A 25,683-nucleotide genomic window follows, 5' to 3' on the forward strand; every position below is an offset into this window, starting at 1 on the left:
GAACCCTAAAACTTTCTATAAAATGGAAAACAGAGAAAAGTAACAATACCTGTCTTGTAGGATTTGGGGTAATAATGGGCCAATGTATATAAATATCCTGGTACAGTGCAAGACATACATTAATCACTCAATTTTAGCCACTATTCTTATTTTTTTTTTCTAAATGATAATCCCATCATCTGAAATTCATTATAAATCAGATTCTCCTTTAGCATCCTTTTTTTTGCTCTTATTTTATTTCTAATTTATGTGTTATTACATTGGCTTAATCTTTCAGAATTTGGTTTTGAAGGAAATACAATACTAATAACAATGATGACTTATTGGTAGACAATATAGATTATTTCCTCCATTCTATTTTTAAAGATTTATTTTTTCACAGATATAGGCTGAATTTTATAAAATGCTTTCATATATTTTTCAATTTGATAACTTTTCATTTAAAATATTCATATATAAGCTTATTTCTGAGTCTGAAGTTAAAGATTTTATTTTATTGTTAAGTTTTATTACAACTATTACACTATTTTTATAACTTAGCCAGAAGTTATTTGTGGGGCTTTTCATATTTTCCTGTTTTAGAACCAAACATACTCTCATATGAAAACAAATGATTTATTATAATATCTAATAACAGAGCTGCTCATGTATATTTAAAGGTATCAGGCTTTCTACAGACAGACATCTAACAAAAGGTAGCTGACAGAAGGTGGCCTATGCACATCAGGATGAAAAGTTCTCATAGGAAAGGAAAAGAACTAGACTCTTACCTCACTAAGTTCATGCTGCCTTTGCATCTTCTTTTCAAAAGTAGATTTCATTTGTGTAAGTAATTCATACTAAAAGAGAAAATAAAATTCTGTTTAATTCTATTTTTAAATTATATAAATTTCTTCAAAATGATCACTAACTCACCTTATCTAAAACAATTTGCCTTTTGGCTTCCAAGCTAGGTTCCAAAAGGAGATTTTTTTCTGTAAGATAAATTCTCTGGTTATTTCCAGATAAAGATCACACTTTTCTCCGGAAATAAGAAGTTAAATAAGGGAAGACATACTTGCTAATTCCTCGATACTTTTTACTAAGTCATCCTTGTCTGCAATAATTTGTTTCAATTGAGGCAAAGTCAGGAACTGTTCTAATAATACTTCCTCTTGTTCATTCATATCTGTGAGTTGTGATAAACTAGAATACAAAAGAAAAAAATATGTTGTTAATGAAATCAGTCATATAGTATTTCTCCATGATGATAAATATTTTCAGTTTTATTTGGTTGATAAGATTCTAAATAATTTTCATATGTACACATAAAAAGGCCAAATATAAGCTTAAGAGGAAAATAAAATGTTAACCATAGTGGAAAGTAGAAATGGGAGATTCTATAGGACAACCAACCAAGTTCTTCAAAAAATATATAATAGTATATGTATAAAATGTGTATGTATTTATGTCTATGTATATGTATGTATATGTAAATCTATTAGTGTATGTGTAGGTGTAAGCATGTGAGGATATATGTGTACGTATAAAGGTAGAGATAAATGGTTCATTAAAGGATATTTAAGAAAGCTAGCATTTAAATATAATAGTTGAACATTTTTCTGAATCCTAATTCAAATAAACTAGCAACAAAAAAATTTAATAAATAAAATGTTGAAGGAAGAAGATAACTTTAAAGAATTATCATTAAGGAGCAATGAAAGAACTAAATAGGCCAAGATATATTATGAAATAATCAGATATAAATATATTCAGAAATAACTTTCAAAGAATGCAAAAAAATATTTTTCATATGAAAAATATTTGTTACCTTAATAACTTATATTTCACTCTTAGCATTTAGAAAAATCCCTGGGGGTAGACTACTCACTCAATAAATACAACCTTTAATGCCTAAAACTGATTTTAAAATTCTCCCCCTAATATAATCACAATATAGGAATAGTGAAGATTTTTAAAAATCTTTTTATTTAATATGAATATGAAATGATAATCTGGTTTATATTTACAAATAAAATATATCCCAACTTAAGTTTTTTACCTTAATTCTGAGAGTTCTGGAAATGTATCAGGAACATCTGGCATCTTATAACCAAAACCATTCTGGCTTATCTAAAGAAGAATTTAAAGGGTGTTACATTTCAGCCATCTTTTGATTATTCCCTTTTACATATATAGTAATTTTTAATCTACTGTGTCCCATAACTATTCTCATGATCACATCTTTATCTTCTTATTTCACGTGACCCTTATGCTCCCCTTGTATTTTTTCCCCCCAATATAACTTTGTACATATAAGCTTACTTCTTATTTTTTTGTTGATTAGGTCCCTTGGTGAGAGCCTGTGTTAGCTTTCTTTCATGGGCAAATGTATGGGTATAAATTGGAGTATCTGTGACAGGTATGGGAAATATCAGTGGATTTCATGGATATAGATGAATGTATTTCTCTTAAATGAAAGACAGTAAGTATAGAAAAACTTAAGCTGTCAGTCTGAATAGTTATGTATCTGGGTTACATAGGACAACAAGGTAGTTGCAAAGCACAGTATCCACTGTTTGAATATATATAAAATTTTTTATGCTTGAAGACCTTTGAAAAGTTCTCTTATACTTTTGTCAATACTCATTGCAGTTTGTTTATTAACACAATGATGAAAAGTTTGGAAAAACAAAGTCCACTTGGGTTTCTACTCTAAATGATTACAAACTTTGAAATTAGTAATTTTTAATATAATAAGGTTTTACAATGTTTAAGTATTACTATGAGTGATATTCACTAAGGGTTTAAAGGGAAAGTTTTCAAATCCCTTTGAATATTTTATGTACTAAGTATTGGTCTCTCCTTCTGTAACATCATATGTGACAAGTAACCAGCCTCAGAACATAGTTTTTAAACCAATGGGATGCTTGAAGCCCTTAGTATGTTATAGAAGCTCCTCTTCAATCTGACACCTGATTTACCTACATGATCAGTCCTTGTGCCTTTCTCTACCCCCAAAACAACAACCAGAGAGATCTATTATAGGCGGCTTTAAAAAAACACCATCTGAGGTATACTACAAAGCCTTTGTCAAAGTTATTGCCTATCACAGAATGTCTTCTAGAGCCTCTTGTTATCCTGGCAAATTCATAACCACCTTTCAAAATCTGGCCTCAAAGCTGAGCTTGGTGGTGTGTGCCTGTAATCCCAGCTACTAAGGAGGCTGATCATAAGTCTTGAGGCCAGTATGGGCTACCTAGCAAGATCCTGTCTAAAAATCAAGCATGAATGCATTCCTTCTTTTATCTGAATAATTTTTACTAAGCAATTGCTACATGTATCAGGCTTGGTTTCAGGCACTAGAGATAAAAATGGTAAAAAAACAGAACTACAGTTTTTGTAAAGGCATCCCTACTAGTTCTATCTTGGTCTCTGGGAGTAATGGCCATTTTTTCAACTGTTGTCTCAACCATAACACTAGCATGTCTTGAGAAGTTCCTTATTTGAAATTATTTGATCATTTGTTGCTTACCTCTTTGAGTTTGTTATTTAAGTTGGAAATGTTATTTAATCTTTTTATATTTTGTGCCTAATTTAGTAGCTGGCACATAATAAACATTAAATGTCTGCTGACTGAATGCATATTTCATGGGTACAAACTAGGCTACTAAAGATACCAACCGGAGCTGAAGTGTCCGTTGTGGGAACAGGTAATGGCAGACTTGAAAGGACACCAAATGAAGGAGCAGCAGGCTTGGCTGTGGTATAACTTGTTGTTGAAGAAGAAACAGTGTCAGCAACAGACAACGAAGTGATATTCCTGTTAGCTTCTTGTGGAGGATATGGAGGAAGAAATGGAAAGCCCTGAGAAGCATAAGGAGGCATCCCGCCTGGGTTACTGTACAGGCTAAAGAGAAAAAGAGAATGAGAATTAGATCACATTTAGGTGTAAAGTATAGAAAATTATTACTAAATTGTTCTAAACAATAACATTCATTTCTATAGATAGAACTCTGTTTTTGGTAATACTTGTTATAATTATATGACTGATATAATTGATAAACTATAAAGCCTCCAAAAAGAGAACTGCAGTCCTCTTTGAAAAAAAGATGACTACTATAGAAAGCATATACTTAAAATGGTTAGGGTAAAAGTTAATAGGCCATTTTTGAGTTTCAGCATTCCACTGATATCATTTTTTCACAGAGAGAACAGAGAATAACATTTAACCCAGGAACATTATTCAAGGGGATGCTTCTTAGTAACTTTCACTGTACTTGGAAAAATCTAACTGAAAGGTAAGACTGCTTTTCTAAAAAATTTGAAAGAAAAAGTAAATATGTACATAAGCTGCAAAAAATGTTAAATAGTGGCACAGCATTATGTACTTGGGATTTAATTAGAGAATAATGAAGTCAGTATTTTTTTTTGTAAGATAAACCTAAACATTATACATTTAATATAGTATCCCTTAGAAAAGTTCACAAAGCATCAAATTATTAAAAAAAAAAAAAAAGGGAATTCAGGCATCAAGGCAGACCGAGAATCAGGTAAATGCCAATATTTGAATTAATAGAGTAAGTTTATATTAGTTATATGTAAAAGGTAAAGGATTTACCGTATCTTTAAAACAATATTAACCACTAAAATGTTTCAGTTTGAACTGAAACATGTTTCAAATCACATCAAGCTTAAACACTTTCTGTTGGAATACTATTACTTCATTTCATGATATAAATTAACTTGAGTTGAAATGTTGTTGGAAGAAAACATTGTTACAGATTTTGAAGTGTTTACTAGTGAACCAAATTTTATATATAGAAAAAGGAGGGTAAAAAGATAATAGCCTTTCCATACAGCAAAATTAATTATAAAACTTTATTAAAAAAATGTATAGGTCAGTACTTATGAATAGATAGGAGATTGATGGAATAAATATAAAATGCAGAAAAAACCTAAACACATTTGGGAATTAGGTTGTAATAAAGATAAAATTTCATGTAAGCGAAAAATAGAAAGGTCAGTAATTACTATTGGAATGTTTGGAAAAAATTAAATTCAAGTCAGATTCTCATATTTACAATATTATAAAAACTTAATGGATTAAGGATTAATTTTTTTTAAAGTGTCAAAAAATCAGAGTGTGGCTATATGCAGTGGAACATGCCTGAAATCATAGAAGCTTGGGAGGCTGAGGCTGGAGGATCGAAAGTTCAAAGCCAGCCTCAGCAACTTAGGCCCTAAGCAACTAGTGAGACCCTGTCTCAAAAAAAATAAAAAAGGACTGAGGATGTGGCTAAGTGCTTCTAAATTCAATCCCTGGTACCAAAAAACAAAACAAAACAGAACACAACTGTAATCCCAGTGATTTGGGAAACAGGCAGGAGGATAGCAAATTTGAGGTCAGCTACAGCAAATTAGTGAGACCTTTAGTAACTCAGTAAGACCCTGTCTTAAAATTAAAAAAGGACTACAGATGAGGCATGTAGCTGAGTGGTAAAGTACTCCTGGGTTAAATCCTCAGTACCAACACAAAAGAAAAAAAAAATATTAAAAGAACTGGAAGAAATCATTGGGAAATTTTAACTTTAAGCTGGAAAAAGACTTTCTGTGATATAAAATTCAGTAGTCATAAGAGAAAATAATGATGAATTCTACATATTCATGAAGTATCTACATGGCAAGCCTTTTATAAGACAAACAAGGTGGGATTTAGCTCTGTGATAGAGGGCCTGCTTAGTATGCCTAAGGCCTGGAGTTCAATCCTCAGTACCATAAACAAACAAAATAAATAAAGGTAAAAACATCTGAAACAAATATCACACATAGAAGATAGTTTCTCTAATATAAAAATAATTCCTACAAATTGATAAAGGACTAACAATCCAATGGCAAAGTGAAGAATAAAAAAGTACTGGTTACAGAAAAGAGAACATCTTTAAAGCATAGGAAAAATGTTCACCTTCACTGTTATAACATAGGTACAACTAAAATTATATTAACATATCATGTTCTGCCTAAATAGCTAAAGATTCATTTTGATAACATACTGTGTTGGAAAAGAACACAGGGAAATAAGCATTGTATATAGAAAAAATTGCTACAACTGCTTTGGAGGGCAATTTTGCAGTGTTTGTCAAAGTTACAACAGTGTATATGACTTTTAGAATTTATTCAACAAATATACTCATGTTTGGGAAAAATATTTGCTGTGGCACTGAGGGCAACAAAGCAGTGTGATCCTATATTAGAGAAGGTTGAAAACAACAAACATCTCAATCAAAAGGACTTTTGTTAATGAATTACAGTATATCCATAATACTTTGTGGATATAATACTTTAGAAAATAGAACAAATACTTTGTGGGCATAAAATAATTATTGGAAAGAGCCTTAGTTACTAATATGAAAACACTCCAAATCATATTATTTAGTGAAAATAAAGTAAGGAAATAGTAAGCTATCATTTGGGTAAAAAGGATGGGGGAAGAGAACAAAATACTACATTTATATTTCCTTGTATATGCATAAAATGCCTTAGGAAACACAAACACATACATACACACACACACACCACTCTGGATGCCAAAGAGAAAAAAAAACTTAAATTTCAAGAGAACAAGAAGTGGCAGACAGACTTTCCACTTTATACTTCCTAGACTTTTTGAATTTTAAGTTAAGGGAATATATGATCTATTCAAAAAACTCAGTTAATTTCATTTTGCTACACATGGATTTCCAGTTTTCCCAGCACCATTTGTTGAATAGGCTATCTTTTCTCTAATGTATGTTTTTGGCGCCTTTGTCTATGGTAAAAGATAACTGTATTTATGTTGTTTGTATCTGTGTCTTCTATTTTGTACCATTGGTCTACATGTCTATTTTTGTACCAATACCATACTGTTTTTTGTACTATTGCTCTGTAGTATAGCTTAACGTCTGGTATTATAATGCCTCCTGCTTCATTCTTCTTGCTAAGGATTGTTTTGGCTATTCTGGGTCTTTTAATTTTCCAAATGAATTTCATGATTGCTTTTTCTAGTTCTGTGAAGAATGTCAATAGGATTTTACTAGGAATTGCATTAAATGTGTACCATATTTTTGGTACTATGGCCACTTTGACAATTTTAATTCTGCCTATCCAAGAGCACAGGAGATCGTTCCATTTTCTAAGGTCTTTTTCAATTTCTTTCTTTAGTGTTCTGTAGTTTCCACTCAAAGTGGATGAAAGACTTAGGCACTAGAACAGAGATCCTGCGTCTAATAGAAGAAAAAGTAAGCCCAAATCTTCATCAGGTCAGCTTACTGACTTCCTTAACAAGACTCTTAAAGCGCAAGAAATAAAAATTAAGAATCAATAAATGGGATAAATTCAAACTAAAAAGCTTCTTCTCAGCAAAGGAAACAATATCATGGGAGAAAATCTTTACCACACACACCTCAGATACAGCACTAATCTCCAGGATGTATAAAGAACACAAAAACAAAACAAAACCTCGTAACACCCAAAAACCAAATAACCCAGCCAATAAATGGGCTAAGGCTAAGGAACTGAACAGACACTTCACAAAAGAAATAGTCGATCAACAAACATGAAAAAATGTTCATCATTGTGGGAGGCTGACTAGCATGTGACTATGTCTGTCTCCCCTTCTGATTGGTGCGGCATTGTTGGTCAACCCAGATGATAGCCCCAATCTTTAGGGTGCAAGCAACTGTGTCTTCGTGCATGGGCATACCTTCCTGCATCTCCATGGGTGGAGCTATGCTCACCTGTTCCTTTGTGATATTACCCCTTTGCCCTGTTTGGGAATGTTCCATGGAAACACCTTTTGTGTGTCCCCTTCTCTTACACTGCCCTTGGGTGTGGCCTACCCAGATGTCAGTCAACCTGCTGACAGCAGACATCATGAAGCTAGACAGCCCCTTGAAACCTGACCCCTTGCCTCATTTGAATAGCTTCTCCTTAATAAAAGGGATAAGCACGTGCTCTCTCACTCTCTTTCTGTGGACCCTTAAGGTCAGAGAAGCCATCACAGCACCCCCAAATAAAAAGGTATTTCTGTCACTTGTGTGGTTATTTTGCGCAGCCCAATTAGCCCAGTTCCCTTGGAGTGACCCCTGAGTGTTTTAGTTGCATGCAACCCGGCACATCATCTATAGCAATTAGAGAAATGCAAATCAAAACTACTCTGAGATTCTATCTCACTCCAGTCAGAATGGCAATTATCAAGAACACAAGCAATAATGCTGAAAAGGATGTGGGGACAAAGGTACACTTACACATTGCTGGTGGGACTGCAAATTGGTACAAACACTATGGAAAGTAGTATGGAGACTCCTCAGGAAACTTAGAATGGAAGCAGCAGCAGTTTGACCCAGTTATGCCACTCCTCATTTTATACCCAAAGGACTTAAAATTAGCATACTACAGTGATGCCATCACATCAATGTTTATAACATCTCAACTCACAATAACTAAACTATTTGATACTATGGCTGTCCCTTTTAGACCAACTTAGATGCCCTTCAACAGATGAATAGATAAAGAAAATGTGGTACATACACACCATGAAATATTACTCAGCCTTAAAGAAAAATGAATTATGGCATTTGCAGGTAAATGGATGGAACTAGAAAATATCATGCTAAGTGAAATAAGCAAGTCCCCAAAACCCAAAGGTCAAATGTTTTCTCTGATAAACAGATGCTAATCAATAATGGGGGGGTGGCGGGAGGGAAGAATGAAGGAACTCTGGGTTGTGCAGAGGGGAGGGAGAGGAGGGGAGTGGAAGGATGGTGGAATGAGACAGACATTATTAGCCTCTACACATATATGATTACACTACTGTAGGTATGACTACACCATGTACAGCCAAAGGAATGACAAATTGTGTCCATTGGTGTACAATTGTCAAAATGTATTCTACTGTCATGTATAAGTAATTAGAACAAATTAAAAATTTTAAAAAGCTAAGTTAAAAAGTTTTCTAATATGATTGTTTATTTCAAAGGATAGCTCAGCTTTATTTTAAAACTTTTATCTAGGGTAAGTATATGATAACAAGTTATTTAACTTGTTTATATGACCAATATAGAGAATATTTACTATCATTGAATTAAGGTATCAATAATTCTGAATCAATCTGCTGTATTTTGAACTCTAGCAGATAGAAACGCATAAAATAATCTACAAAATACATTAAACTTGATGTGTAATAATGTGCAATGTATCACAGAACTTATTTTAAATGTAGCAAGTGAACATGTTGGCTTGTATTTTCAAAAAAGCTGAGTGATCTCATAATCAACCTTACCAATAAATAACACAGGAAATACAGTTTTTGAATATGGCATATCCAGATCTTTATCCAAAAATAAAGACTCAGGATTCTAGGATGTAGATAATAGGAAGCCAAAAGGTGCAAGAGAGAAGGCTGAGGTACCAAATGAACTGGATAACCTGATTAAGATTTGCAGGCAGTGTCAAAGATGCTATCTGACTTCTGAATAAGAAAAAGTTCTTGGAAATTAAGTAGAAGGACTCAGAAATATTAAGACAATGAAATATCAAGAAAGAGGAATTATACTATAAACATATAGAATAAGAAAATTGGATACTTCTAAGAGTTGTAATATAAGTCTTAAAAGAAGTTTCATAAATAAAGGACTGAAGTGTATGTAGCTCAGTGGTAGAGCACTTGCCTAGCATGAGCAAGGCCCTGCATTTCATTCCCAGCACACTTAAAATAAAAAAAAAAAAAAAAAAAGGAAAACCAAATATAGACCTTTATTTGCAGAAGAGTAGTTTTTTCAGCCTGCTTCTTACCTATAGAAGTTTACAGATCCAAGGCTTCTTTTCATTTGACACTATCTCTGTCCCTTTTAGACCAAGATAATATAATTCTTTTAAAATATTTTTGATTTTCTTATGAATCTATTTTTCATTTATTTCCTCAGACAAAAGCAACACCCAGAAGGCATGATAAGCTACTGAGCTTCTAGCAAGGCTGCTGAGAAACACTGTCATTGAGATTTTTAGAAGGCCTTGAAGGCCTTTTTTTCTTATTCTCTGAGGCAGCACCTTGGTTCTTTCCGAGGTGTTAGCAAAGAATTTTCTACAATACTTTGGGTTTGAATTTTGCTTTTTTATAACATTTCTTATTTGAGAATCTAAGGAAAGCTGGGAATTAGGTACATATTTATTTTCAATTCAGGAAGTTTTTTCTTTAACTCTCTCCTGACTCATTTTACTACAGCCAGCTAGAAGTTGAGTGGCACTTTAACACTGCCTAGAAATTTCCTTAGCTGGATCATCTAATTCACTAGGTACATTTTCTGTTTTCCATATTATCATAAACAACAGTGCTGATTAACCTTTCACTAATACAGAGCTTCCCTCCACTATTCGTGTTAACAAATCTCTTTGAGGCCCTTCATTCATTCATACTTTCCTGTGACTATTTCCAGTTTTCACATCTGCTTGGTCACAGAGCCTCTCCCATAATCTCCATATGTGTGTGTGTCACAGCAGCATTTTACTTCCAGGTACCAAAATCCTTTCCGGTAACTCAGGCTGCAATGCAGATTACCCACAAGGAGAACATTTATTCTGTTTACTAATCTGCAGTCTAGGCAGAATTCATTGGAGAAGCTCATGTATGCTGTACACATCATCAGCTTGCTCTCAACAGAAGCTTTACCTGGGAATACCTAGATGGGGCTTCTATATATAGCTTGGTCTTCCTTATAGTATGAAGGGTGAACTCCCCAAGACACAGCTATGAGAAGGCATACTGCCTTTTTTTGACTTCGTTGCTAAAGTCATTCAGTGTCACATCCCCTACATTCTATTTGTTGAGGAAATCTCTAAGTCCTGGCCAGATTCAAGGGGAGGGAAATGGGCTAATCTTCTTGATGGGGAAGTGGCAAGTCTCTGAAAGAGCATGTGGGACCAGAAGTATCAATATGGCCATTTTTAGAAATTAGAATTTATGTTCCAACCAAAGAAGTTTGGAAGATAAATTTTGAGACTTAAGAAAGTATGTAAAGGGCTGGTGATGTGGCTCAGGCGGTAGCGCGCTTGCCTGGCATGCGTGCGGCCCGGGTTCGATCCTCAGCACCACATACCAACAAAGATGTTGTGTCCGCCGAGAACTAAAAAATAAATATTAAAAAAATTCTCTCTGTCTCTCTCTCTCTCTTTCTCACTCTCTCTTTAAAAAAAAAGTCTATAAATGTCTTTAACATTCTCACTACTTCATAGTTGGTAAAGTTCAAGTTCTACATTGGTGTGCTTTTTCACTTAGAATTTTGAAGACACTGCTCTGTGGTCTATAAACCTCTTACTAGGGTATGTAGCTCAGGGGTAGAGGTAGGCAAGGACTCTACAACTGAGCTACATCTATAGCCCAAGATCTAATATTTAAACAAAAAGGAAGAATGACTCAGAAAGCAAAACCAAGAATCCAGAATTATTCTGTGAAAAAATCATTCTCATGAAGTTAGGCTAAGTCCTAACTAAAGAATGTGCCCAGATGGATTTCACAATTGCTATGGACCAGCAACTTCTATGGTTCCTATTTTCTTCTTTTTTGAGTGGAATGGTCAATAATGGTTATCCTAGGCTTGTTCTACCATTATATGATGGGTATGTCAGGGGCAGCAACCTTGTCATTTTAATTCACTTGTCTTCAGAACAAGAATAATTATGGTACTGGAGACTGAACCCAGGTGTGTTCTACTACTAAGCTACATATCCCTATCCTTTCTTAAAAAAAAAAAAATTATGAAGTGCTGGGTTTTTTAAAAAAATTTTGAGACAGAGTCTTGCTAAGTTGCTTAACTGTCCTCAAACATTCAATGCCCCTGCATCAGCCTCCCCAATAGCTAAGAGTACAGACATGCACCACTATGCTTAGCAAGAACACCTCAATTCTCCTGGAGCCTGATTTAGATAATAAAATCCTGGACTCAAAATTAAGAGCCTAATTCTATAATAAAATGAACTCTGGAAGTTCTTGGGGGAGGAAATTAATGTATTTTTGACTGTAGGAAAGAGGTGAATTCTTGTGGCCAGGAGTGTGACAGATTGTAGTTTCCAAAATTGCTACCACAAGATTTCCAGTCCCACATGCTCTTCTTGAACTTTTTACTCCATTGACAGACATAGTCTATTTCCTCTTCCTTTTCAACCTGGGTGGGACGTTAAAAAGCAGCAGAAATGATACTGAATGACACCCAGGACTACAATCAAAACATGATGCAGCTTCTTCTTGGCTGGCTTGACTTCTTTCCTGGTATGCTCACTGTCAGAACCCAAACTGTCATGCTGTGAAATAGCCCAGCTCACATGAAGAGGCCACATATAGAGGTGTCAGCTGACAGCTTCCACTGAGGTCTCAGCCTTTGGCCAACATTAACTGTCAGACATCAGAATTAAGACAGCCTTCAGATGATCACTGAAGTGATCATTAGATCACTTCAAACCATGTGATCTAATGCAAAACTGGAAGTGAGCACCACTGATCCCTAACTAAATTAAAGATTCATCAAAAAAAGATTCTCATTATTTTAACCACTAGTTCTAGGGTAATTTGTTATATATCCTAAATAACTAGAACAACATTCCTTTACTCAGGAAACTATAAAAAGACAGTAAACCAAGAAACTAGGAGGTAGATTTAAAAAGTGAATAATACAAAATCCAGGAAGTAAAGAGTTTAATATAAAAAAGTGGCAGAGGAAAATCCTAAGACCAGTGAAGTTCCTGGATGACAGCTGTGGAATAATCATAGAGAAGAACTCAGAAAGGAGGGGGAAAAAGTGCAACTTCATCTGCAAGTAAAAGGAAAAACAAAAACAAAAACAAAATCCCACAGAACCTAGAGATGACCTGACAATGTGAAAAAATGGGTTAAGAGATATTTTCAGAACTGCTAAGAGCTCTATGGAAATTTATGATGTGGAAAATTAAGATCTAAAAAACCAAAGCAATACAAAAATGAGGTAACTACTAACTCCAGAAAAAAGTAAAAATGGTTACATACTTGGCTTAGCAATGGGTAATATTTAAAGTCAAAGTAATGAAAACACAAAATATAGGTTAAAATCAGAATATAATTTATATCATGATATAATTTAAAATATGACATAATAAGTTAAAATCATGATATAATTTCACTTGGAAGAAAAGGTGGAGAGAACTTTTTGAAAGATAGCTACAATTATTATAATGTAGCTATCAATTATAATAACAGGTCAATAGAAATATCTAAAATGAAAGAATTGAGAGATTGTACATCATGTACATATTATTCAGAAAAAGGAAGGTAAATGTTAGAAAAATAGCAATATAGTTGCCACTGAAAAGTGTGGATACATTTGAAGATGCGGATATGGAAATTAGAGGGTTATCTTTTAACATCATTTAATCTTTTAAATTGTATTTTGATTTCTTTGATAAGTACAAATATGTTTTTATTTGTTATAAATATACTTACTATGGAAATGCTGTCGAAGCAGGAGCTAAAACTGGGGGATTCTTCCAAAACTCATCCAACAGACTTTGAACAATTTTCCCAAGATCTGAATGCATTGTAAACTGAAAGTAACAATAATGCATGAGTATTAAAATCACTTTCAAAAAAAAGATCATAAAGTCTCATTGACATAATGTCATTTTAAATCTTAATCCACTTTTGCAGGTCAAGAATTGCCAGAAAAACAAAGACAACTGTGTCAAATCAACATAATAGCAATCCACAACTCACGACATTCTCTTATAGAATCAATATTATAAGTATTCAGTAATTAGCAAATTAGGTTGAAAGTCCATTCAATCAACAATAAAGCTAAAATAATTCCACATTTCACTATTTATAATAGTTTGAGAGTTCAAACGTAAAGTTATGGTCCTTTAACGTCAACCATATCATATCCAAAAACTGTAAGTCTTAGTATTAACTAAACATGATATTTTCTAGTATATAAGGTAAAATATTTTTTGGAAAGTTACTGAATCCAAAGTGAAATTTTAAATGAATTTTAGGTTGCAAACATATTTCATAGAAAAGTAATATACTTGTTATAGTACTCTGAAAAAAATTATACCACACACATACATTGCTTACTAATGGAGAAGTAACATACACTCCTTGTTTATCCATTAAGTGATGTCGTATTGGTGGATAAACACTGATCACTGGTTTTTCCTGAGGAAATTGTGGAGGAAGTAATCTGGTAAAAAAACAAAAACAAGAAATATTATATTATATAGTCACAATCCTAAAATTCAAGTTAAAAGGAAATTAAATTTTTACACTTGTACAGATTCATCATTAAGTACTAAATGTTCTATGCCTGGCACAGTAGAGCAGGCCCGTGATTACGGTGACAAAGGTGGCTGAGGTAACAGGATTGCAAGTTCAAGGCCAGTATAGGCAAGTTTGAGGCCAGCCTGGTCAGCTTAGTGAGATCCTGTCTCAAAGTAAAAAAAATAAATAAATAAAAAATTAAATGAGCTAGGGACACAGCTAAGGTTCAATCCTTAGTACCTAACAAAAACAAACAAACAAACAAACAAACAAAAAACAAATAAAAACCCCAACCATACCAAAAAACTCTATGATGGTTATTGAGTTAACTAAAATTTATGAACAATTACACTTTGGTTATATAGTAATTCAACACAGCTAAAACCTTAATGTGAATATAGACAGTTTGAATTATAGAAGTTTTTACATCATGGTGATTGTTTTCAAATATGCCAAGCTATACAAAATCTCAGCTAAAAATCAGAATCAAATGAATCATACAAACCCTGTCTGATTATTTATTGGACCACAGTTTCTGGCCACACAGTATTCTTGGGTTTTGTTTTTGCTTTTTTTTTCCTTAAATTTTAAAATGCCACCAGTAATTATTCCAACATCTGTTCTATGTCTAAAGAGTAAGTAGATAAAATGCAAAGCACTAGAACTGAACTGTTGGATTTCGTCATGCCTTGATTCTACCTTATTTTCATCTAAATGTTCCAATTAACACCTCTCTCCCAACTTTGAGATCAATTACATAGGTGCAGGCAAAAAAACACAATAAGTTCTCCAACAATTTATTGTCAACAAATTCTCAAAGGTGAAAAGTTAACCTTTTGTAGCATTACAACATTAAAATTATCAGGTAAAGTCTTAAAAATGAGTTCACTATTTTCCAAATCTCTAAAATTCAGAATAGTTTTCCTTTTACACTATCTCTCTATTCCTGTTGGCCCAGAAGGCTATTTGTTGACAGTATTGTCACAAAGAAAACTAGTTCCTTGTTGGATTCTCCTACTTATCTCTACCCAGACATTTGATGAGAAATAAAACTACTTCATTTACATAAAGATTTTAAAACTACTTTGGTAAAAGAGATAATAAATGGCCTTTCCAGCCCATCAATCTGGATTTGTATCCTGTTATGATATCTGCTAACCATGTGTCTGTACTTTGTCCTAATCTGCATGATGGCTATAAGGATTCATAAAGCTCATGTGTCAAGTTAATGCTTGGCAGAGTTAAATGTTCATGCTTGAATCCATTCGTGCAACTATTATTTAATAAGGCCTCCTCTGCATAGGCACAATGTTAAGCAATGAGGATACAAAGATGAATAAGAGATGTTTTTTTTCTTTACTTTACCCAGATACTTCCTCAAACAACTAACCATCTAAATGCAATCTGAGGTAATAACTTATTTTTTTTTTAACAATGGAGACTAATAATTGCATTTAAGCCTAAACAGTCACTTCAGCAATCAGTCCAACTTCTTCTGTTTATGACTTCAATACAAACCTCATAATTACACTTTTAACTTTTAATTCCACCCCCCCGCAGCAAAAATCAGCTGATCAAAACCAGCCCTGACTGTTCTCAATGATGTAGTATATCTACTGTTGAAGTTTCAAACATGTTAACTTGTTTCTGATATAAAGGTGAATCAATCTCTATAGGTTTTCCATATGTGATTCCTTTGTCATCATCATTTTTCAGCCTATCTCTAGCTAAGACTAGTTCTAATAAAAATAATTATAGTACTAAGGGTTATTATCGTATCTTTTAATTGCATTTTCTCTTTTATACTTCCTTTTCTATGGCTACCTGTATCAGTGATGTCTTTTACAAATTATTCACTAAAGTTGCACTTTTTAAAAAAATTATAGTTACTTAAATTCACTTTAAACAGCTTATTTCTAATAGTAACTACGAGAGAATAAAAAGTTTAATTCCTATTACATGAAAAATAAGATACAATTCTACTCACATATTAATGTTAATAGTCAGATTGTTTACAGTGAATGGCAATCTGTATTCCACATCTTTCTGTATTTCAGCTATACTGTAAGAGAAAATTTGAGAAAAGAAAAAATTACCCAAAGTTATAAAAAGCATTAAAGTTAAAGACAAATGTTAAATGCTAGAGCCTACTAAAATTATTTAAATTATAATCACAGAATCTGGATAGACAGCATAACTTGTATTTTGTAAGATAAATTATCACAAAAACCCTTATCAAATAAGTAGGCAATAATACTCTGAAATATCCAAGGAGCAGGTGGAGCATTCTAAGGAAAACAGGCAAGTAAAAACTCTTGTATTTTATGTTAGATTGGTTCACTATCATTTAATTTACCATTAATAGAAGCAATTGCAACCTCTCTGGTTAATATAGGTCAGCAGGACATATGGGTTCTGACTGGAACTATCACTGTCCAGCTACAGATGGTAATGTCTTAAACTGAGAAATCTGAATGAGTGTTGATTATATAATTTGGATAGAGGCTGATGGCTGCTTTTCAAAAATAATTATTTCCCTTTTTCTAAGTAAGGGAAGACAGATTTTGTTCTAGGTAGCAATGTTTTAGTCTTGCTTGTAACTACTTGTTGCTAAATACTTAAGTCACAGCCTATGAAATATATAAGAAAGTTGTGAGGTAAATATCCAAGAAAATATCTTAAAAGGGAATGAACAATTATACGCACTCTATTTGCTCTTCCGTCCTTTTGCTTACTACCTGCCTGGATCATTAACTAGACTTCTTTAAAAATTTTTTTTTTCTTTTAAAAGCATATACATATTAGTTTAGATGGACAGCAGCATGCCTTCATTTTTATTTTACATGGTGCTAAGGATCAAACCTAATGTCTCACATGTACCAGCAAGCACGCTGCCACTGAGCTACAGCCCCAGCCCCAATAACTAGACTTCTAATAGCCATTTTGGACCATGAGTGACACTGAGAATGGGAGTCATATACTGGGGACAGCTAAGAAAAAAGAAGTAGCTTGGGTCATTGATGACCATGAAATTTCCAGGCTCTTAATTTATTTTATATAAGAGAAAGATAAACTTTTATTGTACTTAAGTCATCATTTTGGGGGTCTTTGTTATTGGCAGAATATAACTCCTTTTAACATTCTATAATGCAGAATTTTATTTTGTTTTATTGTTAATTTTAGGCATACCTTTTTACAAATATCATCTGTAAATCAGATATGGAGACTTTGGGGTTCACTTGGAATACTAATCAATATTCACAATATTTCCACTGAGAAATATACTAAGTTGTATCGATGACTTCAGGTTGTAGAGGGAACCTTAATATCAAACAGACAAGAAACTTCTTCAAGCATGAATATCTGGGAAAGGCCTAGCATATGCATAATGGTTTAATTTGTGTTCTTTTGGATGCTTTGAACTAAACTTCTAATTTTTCTCATTTTTTGATTATTATATTTTCTGGTCTTTTTTTCATAAAAACCTCGGCTCTAGAATATGTAAATCTTAGATGGCTTAAAATGTTAGAGAGTGTTAGGACACAGCTATGGAAAAATCTTAGATGCAGATAATGCTTTCTCTTCTGACATCCTATGGAATAGGATTATCATTGACAAGAAAGACCTAAAAAAAGACTCAAGCAAGTACTCAATATCAGGATTTATATAGTTTTTATTAAGTTTTTCTTTGGAAATTAAGTTTAGACTGACTGCCCTTTCAGAGGTATGAACCCTGCATAATAAAAATAATGGCCTAGTTTTTAAAAATTCTGTTATATTAGCTTACAACCCTAAAGTTTCATTGTTCTAGGAAACACTGGTCATAAAAGATTCCACCATTCAAAGTCAAGAAAAGCATCTAAGTGATTAAGAGTGTGACTTTCTCCTTTTAAGGTCAGGTTCAGATCCTGCTGGTGACCATGGGCAAGTTACTCCACCTATCTAAAGCCTTTTTTTCTCAAATTGGAAATGAGAATGTTAAAAGCACCTATTTACCTAAAAATGTTGTCAGATTAAGCAAGATAGTGTATGTGAAACCCCAAGAATGATACCAGGCAAATAACTGCTCAAGATCTAAGCTATTATTTAAAAAGAATCTAGAATGTACATTAAAGTTGGGGCTTGAATGGCCTTGTGATATTAAAGTTTTAACTCATTAGGTTTTTTGATATTATTCAGATTTTTAAAGAAAAATTTCATAGAAAACACATTAAAATGTTTCATTTAAATTTTTCAATTAGGAATGTCCAATTCATTTCTCAGTTATACTCTTCACATTTATTACATTTTTGAGACGTTTTCTACACAAATGAGGTATCAAACAAAAAGAAGGTAATTCTTACATTGTTAATGACAAATGAACCATCATTAATAAATTCCAAGCAAGTTAATCATGGCAATCTAGTAATGCATTTTCAATAACTGTATTAGAAAAATCTAACTGCAGCCAGATATTGAATTCTTTTATGTAATGAAAATAAGTCCTTGAATATTAATTACAAATGTGATTTTGAACATTTTGCTATTTTTAATAACTTTAAAAAAACTTATTCCAAAACTGATTCATCTCATTAAAAAAATAAAAAATGCAAAGAAAACATATAAATAATTTGGAATCTTATATAACCAAGACAACCACTAGTAACACATTGATGCAAATTTTTCTAATTTTTTTCTACATTCACATCTTTACTTACAACAAAATATAGAATTTTGAAACTTTCTCTTTTTCCACTCAATAATTTATTTATAATTATCTTTCTAAATTTACATCAATGATAATGTTATTTCTACATTATCAATCTTAATATCTGCATAATATTCTAGTATATAGTCATAATATTATTTGAACTATTCACTATACTTTTAGGTATTTAGATTGTTTCTAATATTTACTATTATAAATCATCCTGCAATAAATACTCTTCTTATTATATATTCATGCTAACAGTGATACTACCTTTTTTGCAGGCATGGGTGTGGTGCTTAGATTGAATTAAGGATCTTGCATATATGCTAGATACCTACTGTACCACTGAGCTACAACCCCAGACCCACTGATACTACTTTGAATGTAAGTATACACACACAGAGACACACACAAACACACACACACACACACAAACACTTGAAAGTAATACTGTAATCATAGCACAATAGAAAATATAAATTGCCTTCCATTAGTAATCTTTTTCTGTAAGGTTCTCCTCCAATAATTTTATTCTCTAAGGTTCTTTGAAAGAAGAGAATTACTATGGTTTTACCTCAGTGTCTCTGAATCTGTTTGGGGCTAAATCAATCCAGGACAACAGATAACTTCATTAATAGAAATATACAATTAATTGGCATTCTCATTTTTCTGATAATCCCTAAAACATGAAATGCAATCTCTATATATAGTTAAAAGATCCCTATAGAGAATAAACAGTCATTTAATGCTTGGCTTATCTTTTGCATAAACTTGGATTTCCTAACACAGAGTTCAAATAAGCAGATACCATTTATCCAACATCTTGAAAGGAAATGGAAAAACAAATGAGTATAGGGTGATCTTTGCTCTGAAGGAGCATACAGCTTGATGTGAAAGTCCAGAGATTTTTTTAAAAAGATCAAATGAAAATGATAAGCATTTCCCATAGTGCTGGATAATTCAAGTAAAAGTTTATAGATAAATCTTGCAAATGAAGAATTCAGACACTTAAAGAAAGTAGATAAAGAATAGGCAATTTTCTTTTCTTATTTAAATCTATGAACTATTAAAAGAGAATTTTAAAAGGCAAATCTGTAATGATGCTGAAAAGCAAACACTACCATAGCAGATAAGAAATTTTAAGGAAGATCTGAAAGATAGAACATGGATTAGATTTAAGGAACAGAGTGGAAATAAAGAAAAGGGAAGTAAATACAGAAAATAATCATAACCCAAAACATAAAACCAATACAAAGTCAGGAGCAGTTTGAAGGTCTTCCAAGTGTTTGAACCAAGTCAATACAAAGCAAGAATGTATAGAGAGGAGAAAGGGCAGAATTATTTCTCAGGTTAATGACTGAAGTAACATATGTAGCAGATGGGCTAGTTAACTCTGTCCATTTTATTGCATGTTTCAACCTGTAAACAGAAATTATATTTGCATTCATGTTAACAGTGAAGGTCAGACACGGTGGCGCATGCCTATAATCCCAGCTACTTCAGACGCTAAGGCAGGAAAATCACAAGTTCAAGGTCAGCCTCAGCAAATCAGCAAGGCCTATCTCAAACTAAAATAAAAATGGGGATATAGCTCAGTGGTGGAGCACTTGCTTGGCATGTGGGAAGCCCTGGGTTCAATCCTGAATATAGCAAAAGTTATTATTAGTATTAGTATTAGTATTAACATAGTGAGCTTCTAAGGCAGGTAGCAGTGTTGTGGAAAGTTACAAATCAAGGAAGCTACTAGCTCACAGAAAGCCTCTATTTCCAGAAGACAACTATCAGCTTGCCCCATATAGAAGCACATTATTCTTTTTGCTCATCATCAGAGGCAATATATGGCAGAGTAAAGATCCACAAACAAGTCAACAGAGAATATCAAAAACAGAAATAAGAACATCATAAAAGTTTTAATAAAACAAAACTATGAAAGGAATGGAAGCTCAGCAAACCAAAACACAAAATTGCAAGATATGGGAACAAAAAGGAGACTATAAATTTGTGTAATTAATATCCTTAGAGAAAAGAAAATAGCATTTGCATGCATGTGTACACATGAGCACATACATACACATAGGTGATGTGAAAATAAAAAGCCAAGAAACTGGTAATTTAAATAGCTTTTATCTGTCTCTTAGCGAAAGTTGATGTACATAAGCATATTTAAAACTTTATGGAATTCTAAAGTAAATTACTGCAATTTGTTTTCCAAAGCTGTGCCACATGTACACATTTATTTCATGATATTTTTTGAACAGTGTTTCATTGAACAGATAGGAAAATGACTAAAATTGCAAAGAGCTATAGGAACACAGAAGAAAGCATGTAACCTAGGGGAGAATAAAGGGGAAAAATAATATCTGAACTACCATTAAGTCAATCAAGAATTAACCTAAGGAAATGTTAGAAAAGTTTCAGATACAAAACAATATGGGTTCTTTGCTATGGTTTGGATCTGAAATGTCTTCCAAAAAGGTCCATGGTTTCTAGTTTAGTGCTACTGGGATATGGTGGTAGAGACCATAAAAAGTGGGGCCTAGTTGGAAGTTTTAGGACATTGGGAGTGTGTCCCTTAAAGAGGATTGTGGTATCCTGTCTCTTCCTCTTTGTTTTTCATGTCTTGGCCATGAGTTGTTTTGTCATAAACTGCCATCATGGGCTGCCCTATTATGAGTCCAAAACAATGGGGCCAACTAGCCAAAGACTGAAACCTCCTATTAACCCAGTGCAAAGTGTTTTGCTTTTTAATGGCAGTTAACCTTGCAGCAACTGTGCCCTCCTTGGTTGTACCTCTAAACATGCTCCTTTTCAGGCCAGAAAGTTTTCCTAATGTATCTACTCTGTTAGTTTTTGCTCCCATCCTCACTGTAAATTTGTCTAAAACCCACCACCCAAGCTGCTGCTTTAACACTGTGCTACATTAAAATTCCCTCCACCACGTAAATTAGTCCAACATCTCTAAGTTCAGCCTCCTACAAAGTCTTTGGGCATGGACACAATGCAGCCAAAATCTTTGCAACGGAATAATATGAATGGCCTCTAGACCAGTTTCTAATAGAATTCTCATTTCATCTGAAGCATTAACAGCCAGGCCTTTACTTTCCACAAGTCTACGGGCATTCTGGTCTACTGAGCCCCACAGAACCACCCGTTAAGCTCTACTTACATTATTCTAAGCATTCTCTAGCCTATTCCTCCAAACTTTTCCAAATTCCTTCTCCACTTTGTCTCAGGAATAGTCACAGCAATGACCCCAGTTTTAGTAGTGAATTTTTTGTGTCAGCTTTCCATCACTATAACAATACCTGAGATGTATCAGCTTATGAAGAAAAAAGGTTTGTTTTAGCTCAGTTTTTAAGGTTTCAGTCCATGATTAGCTGGTCCCATTTTTTTTTTTTTTTGAGCCTGTGTTGTGATGGCATATCATCATAGTATTACATGGCAAAATCATTCACCTTATAGCTGTGATGAGAAAGAGAAGGGGTGGGAGCTCCCACAATTCCCTTCAAAGTCTTGACCTCAGTCACCTAAAACCTCCCATAAGCTCTATATCCTAAGGGCTTCACAACCTCCCAATAGTGCCAAGGGCCAGGGACCATGCCCATTTGGAAGATTTTAGATACTAGCTGCTCCAGACCTGCTATAGTTTGTATCTATTGAGAAAGTTTTTTTCTTGCATGGTTATATGGTTTATTGTATCATACACTTTGCAAGTGTAAGTTTTAATAACTCTTTATAGACTATATGTCTTAATGGGTCAAATAAACTTCACTTAATTGTGGGGTTGTTTGATACATACAATTTTATAGTTTACTATATAAGTTCAAAGATATTTGTACAGTCAAAAAGTTGACATTCTATAGAATTACTTAGCTTCAATAGATGAAGGAAAAACAGATTCTTATAGAATTTTTTATTGTAACAATTTAAGGTGATTCCCTTCTATAAATTTTTAATCTCAAATACCTATAGGAGCAAGTAATGTACATGAATAAACAGAGCTGCTTGTATTGCAACAGAGAATAACTGCAAAGTGACAAAATGGGAAGTGGGAAGCCCAGCAAAAGCGACGGCTACTCTTAGTATGAAGCAAATGTTGCTATACAGATATTTTGTTAGATCTTTACATATCTTTCATTTTAAAAGTTATAAGGGACAAAGGACATTGGGAAAAAAAATTATGCCTTCTTTTTAAAAAAGTCTATCAAAAGTAAAGTTGGAGATTTGGATATTTTAATGTAAAATCTCAATTTTTAAATGTTGGCAATGGGTCTTTTTAAAAAATAATGTGGAATAATTAAAACACATACAGACACACAAAACCCTCATATTCCCTCACTTTAAGTTTTTTCCCTTCTATTTTCATGATATAAGTTTTTGTGTCACCAAGTTTGTGTATGAGTACTAAAAAGCTAAAAGTGAAATTCATAGAAAGGAAGGCACAGAACTTAGATTTACTCAGAAACCTATGAGGGCTGGGGCTGTAACTCAGTGGCAAAGCACTTGCCGAGCATGCATGAGGCACTGGATTCTATCCTTAGCACCATATAAAAATAAACAAAGGCATTCTTTCCATCTACAACTACAAAAACATTTAAAAAAGAAAGAAGAAACCTATGAGCACACCTATAAGCAAAGGGTCAAGCTTAACAGGTATAGGAAAGGAACTATACAAAAGTAAACTTTCCAAGGAAGTTATAAGGCTAAAAGTTTGGGCGATCAGAAATAATACTGGGATCCAAGTAATGACAGTAAAAGAAAATACAAAACAATTTTAAAGACTATGGAGACTGCCATTGCTACAGCATCAATCTTGAATGTTTCCTAAAGGCCCATGTGTTGAAGGCTTGGTCCCCAGTTTGTAGTGCTATTGGGAGATGGTGGAAACTTAAGGAGATGGAGCCTAGAAAAAGGAAGTTAGGCCATAGAGGGAGTACCTCTGAAGGAGATATTGGGACCCTTCCTCTCTCTCACTCTATCAGTGTCTCCTGGCTGCCATGAGGTGAGCAGTTTCTTCTGCAAGTTTTACCCACCATCATAGACTCAAAAGCAAGGGGCCAACCAAACATAGACTGAAATCTCTGAAACTGAGCCAAAATATACCTTTCCTCTTCAAAAATCCTTTATCTCAGATATTTTGTCACAGTGATGGAAATGTTATACAGATACTATTAAGATATAATACTTCAAGTTCTTTACTTGCCTAATGCTTTATTAAATAACTCTACAGAGAGACATTTCATTTATGAGTTAACTCTTTGGAATGGACTTGTTTTTGAACTGGAAAGTCAGAAGTAGGCTTTCCAGAGACAAATCAGTTGTAGGTAGGCTTGTGAGAGATTTATAAACAATAACGTGGTTAGAAGCATGTAGACTACGAGGCAAAATTTTAGGAACACTAATTCTATGCAGGGGGGAAAAGGAATACAATTTGTCATATGTCTATTACAGGTCAGTTACTCTTCTGAATACTTATACACATTTTTTAAATATCAAAAATCCTACATGAAGGCTGCACATGTAACTCAGCAGTAGAGGACTTGCCTAGCATGAGCAAGGTTCTAGGTTCAATCCCCATGCACTGCAATTACAAAAAAATAAAATCTTACGTGATAGGAATCATTCCTGATTTTATACCTAAATTGCTCCTGGGTTGTAAACAAGGGACTGAGAAATTCACTATGCATTCTAGATAGTTAATACTGTCTTGTAGAGAGGATTCCCATTTTCAGACTCACTCTCTGGCTATGACATTTTTATTCCTGATTCTGAAAGTTAACCAAAGAGTCCCTGAGAAGTTTCAGTCTCTGGAGAATTCCAAGGAATGTCATTTCATGTACACCATAGACTTTCTGGAAGGGAAGTTACTGAGCACTAGCTCATCAGAAAGAGATAATTCTGCTGTATCCTCTCCATTTTTCTTCCAAAGATTCTCAAGCAGACCTGTTTCTAACACAGAATATCCAAGCAGAAGCAGAAATGATAATCATTTAAAATTGGGATCACTTGAGTCTGGCTTATATTTATGATACTTGAATTAATTTTTTTTTCTGTCTTGCAGACTGTCATTACATTGAGGAGTCTGAGATATCAATAGACTTTCATCACTAAACAGAGCAATAAGAAAGCAGGTAGTCAACCCTTTCATTTCAGTGGTCATATGGCCTGTAAAGGTTACATGACTATCCAAAGTGGCAACATGCCTGTTGATGACACATATGTATCTCCAGACTCCTTGCACAAGGCTTTTTTCATTATGATTCTATTAGTTGTCCCAGAGAGAAAAATAAAAACAATTCTTTTTTCTTTAAAGAAAGAGAGAGAGGGGAGAGAGAGAGAGAGAGAGAGAGAGAGAGAGAGAGAGAGAGAGAGAGAGAGAGAATTTTTTAATATTTATTTTTCAGTTTTTGGTGGACACAACATCTTTATTTTATTTTTATGTGGTGCTGAAGAACGAACCCAGAGCCCCACACATGCCAGGTGAGCATGTTACCGCTTGAGCCACATCCCCAGCCCAAATAAAAACAATTTTGATAAATAACCTAACCCCCAAATTAGATATTATTGTTGAATACAAATAAAAAACAGTATAGGATTATCATGTAAGTGATTATTATTTAAAAGAATACAGAAGTCCTTTGCCTAGTATTTGTAAGTTAAAAGGTAACAAAGATTATTTTTTATATAACTGTGAATT

At 33.5% G+C, this 25,683-nt stretch overlaps 1 protein-coding gene across 3 annotated transcripts in view; it reads right to left on the reverse strand.

The window, feature by feature from the left end:
- Positions 1–25,683, reverse strand: part of Vps37a (VPS37A subunit of ESCRT-I) — a 37,828-nt gene that overhangs the window by 7,548 nt on the left and 4,597 nt on the right. For all 3 annotated transcript variants that reach the window (XM_013360968.4, XM_013360967.4, XM_005330798.4), the window contains exons 2-9: positions 16,284–16,358; positions 14,105–14,219; positions 13,484–13,584; positions 3,664–3,889; positions 2,042–2,112; positions 1,058–1,185; positions 916–974; positions 771–839 (exon numbers count right to left, since the gene is read on the reverse strand). In XM_013360968.4, coding sequence (XP_013216422.1) covers positions 771–839; positions 916–974; positions 1,058–1,185; positions 2,042–2,112; positions 3,664–3,889; positions 13,484–13,584; positions 14,105–14,149 — 699 coding nt within the window. In that variant the 5' untranslated portion in view covers positions 14,150–14,219; positions 16,284–16,358. The remainder of the gene's footprint in view (positions 1–770; positions 840–915; positions 975–1,057; positions 1,186–2,041; positions 2,113–3,663; positions 3,890–13,483; positions 13,585–14,104; positions 14,220–16,283; positions 16,359–25,683) is intronic.

This window comes from Ictidomys tridecemlineatus, chromosome 14 (assembly GCF_052094955.1).
Source record: "Ictidomys tridecemlineatus isolate mIctTri1 chromosome 14, mIctTri1.hap1, whole genome shotgun sequence".
In the NCBI taxonomy this organism is placed as follows: Eukaryota; Metazoa; Chordata; class Mammalia; order Rodentia; family Sciuridae; genus Ictidomys; species Ictidomys tridecemlineatus.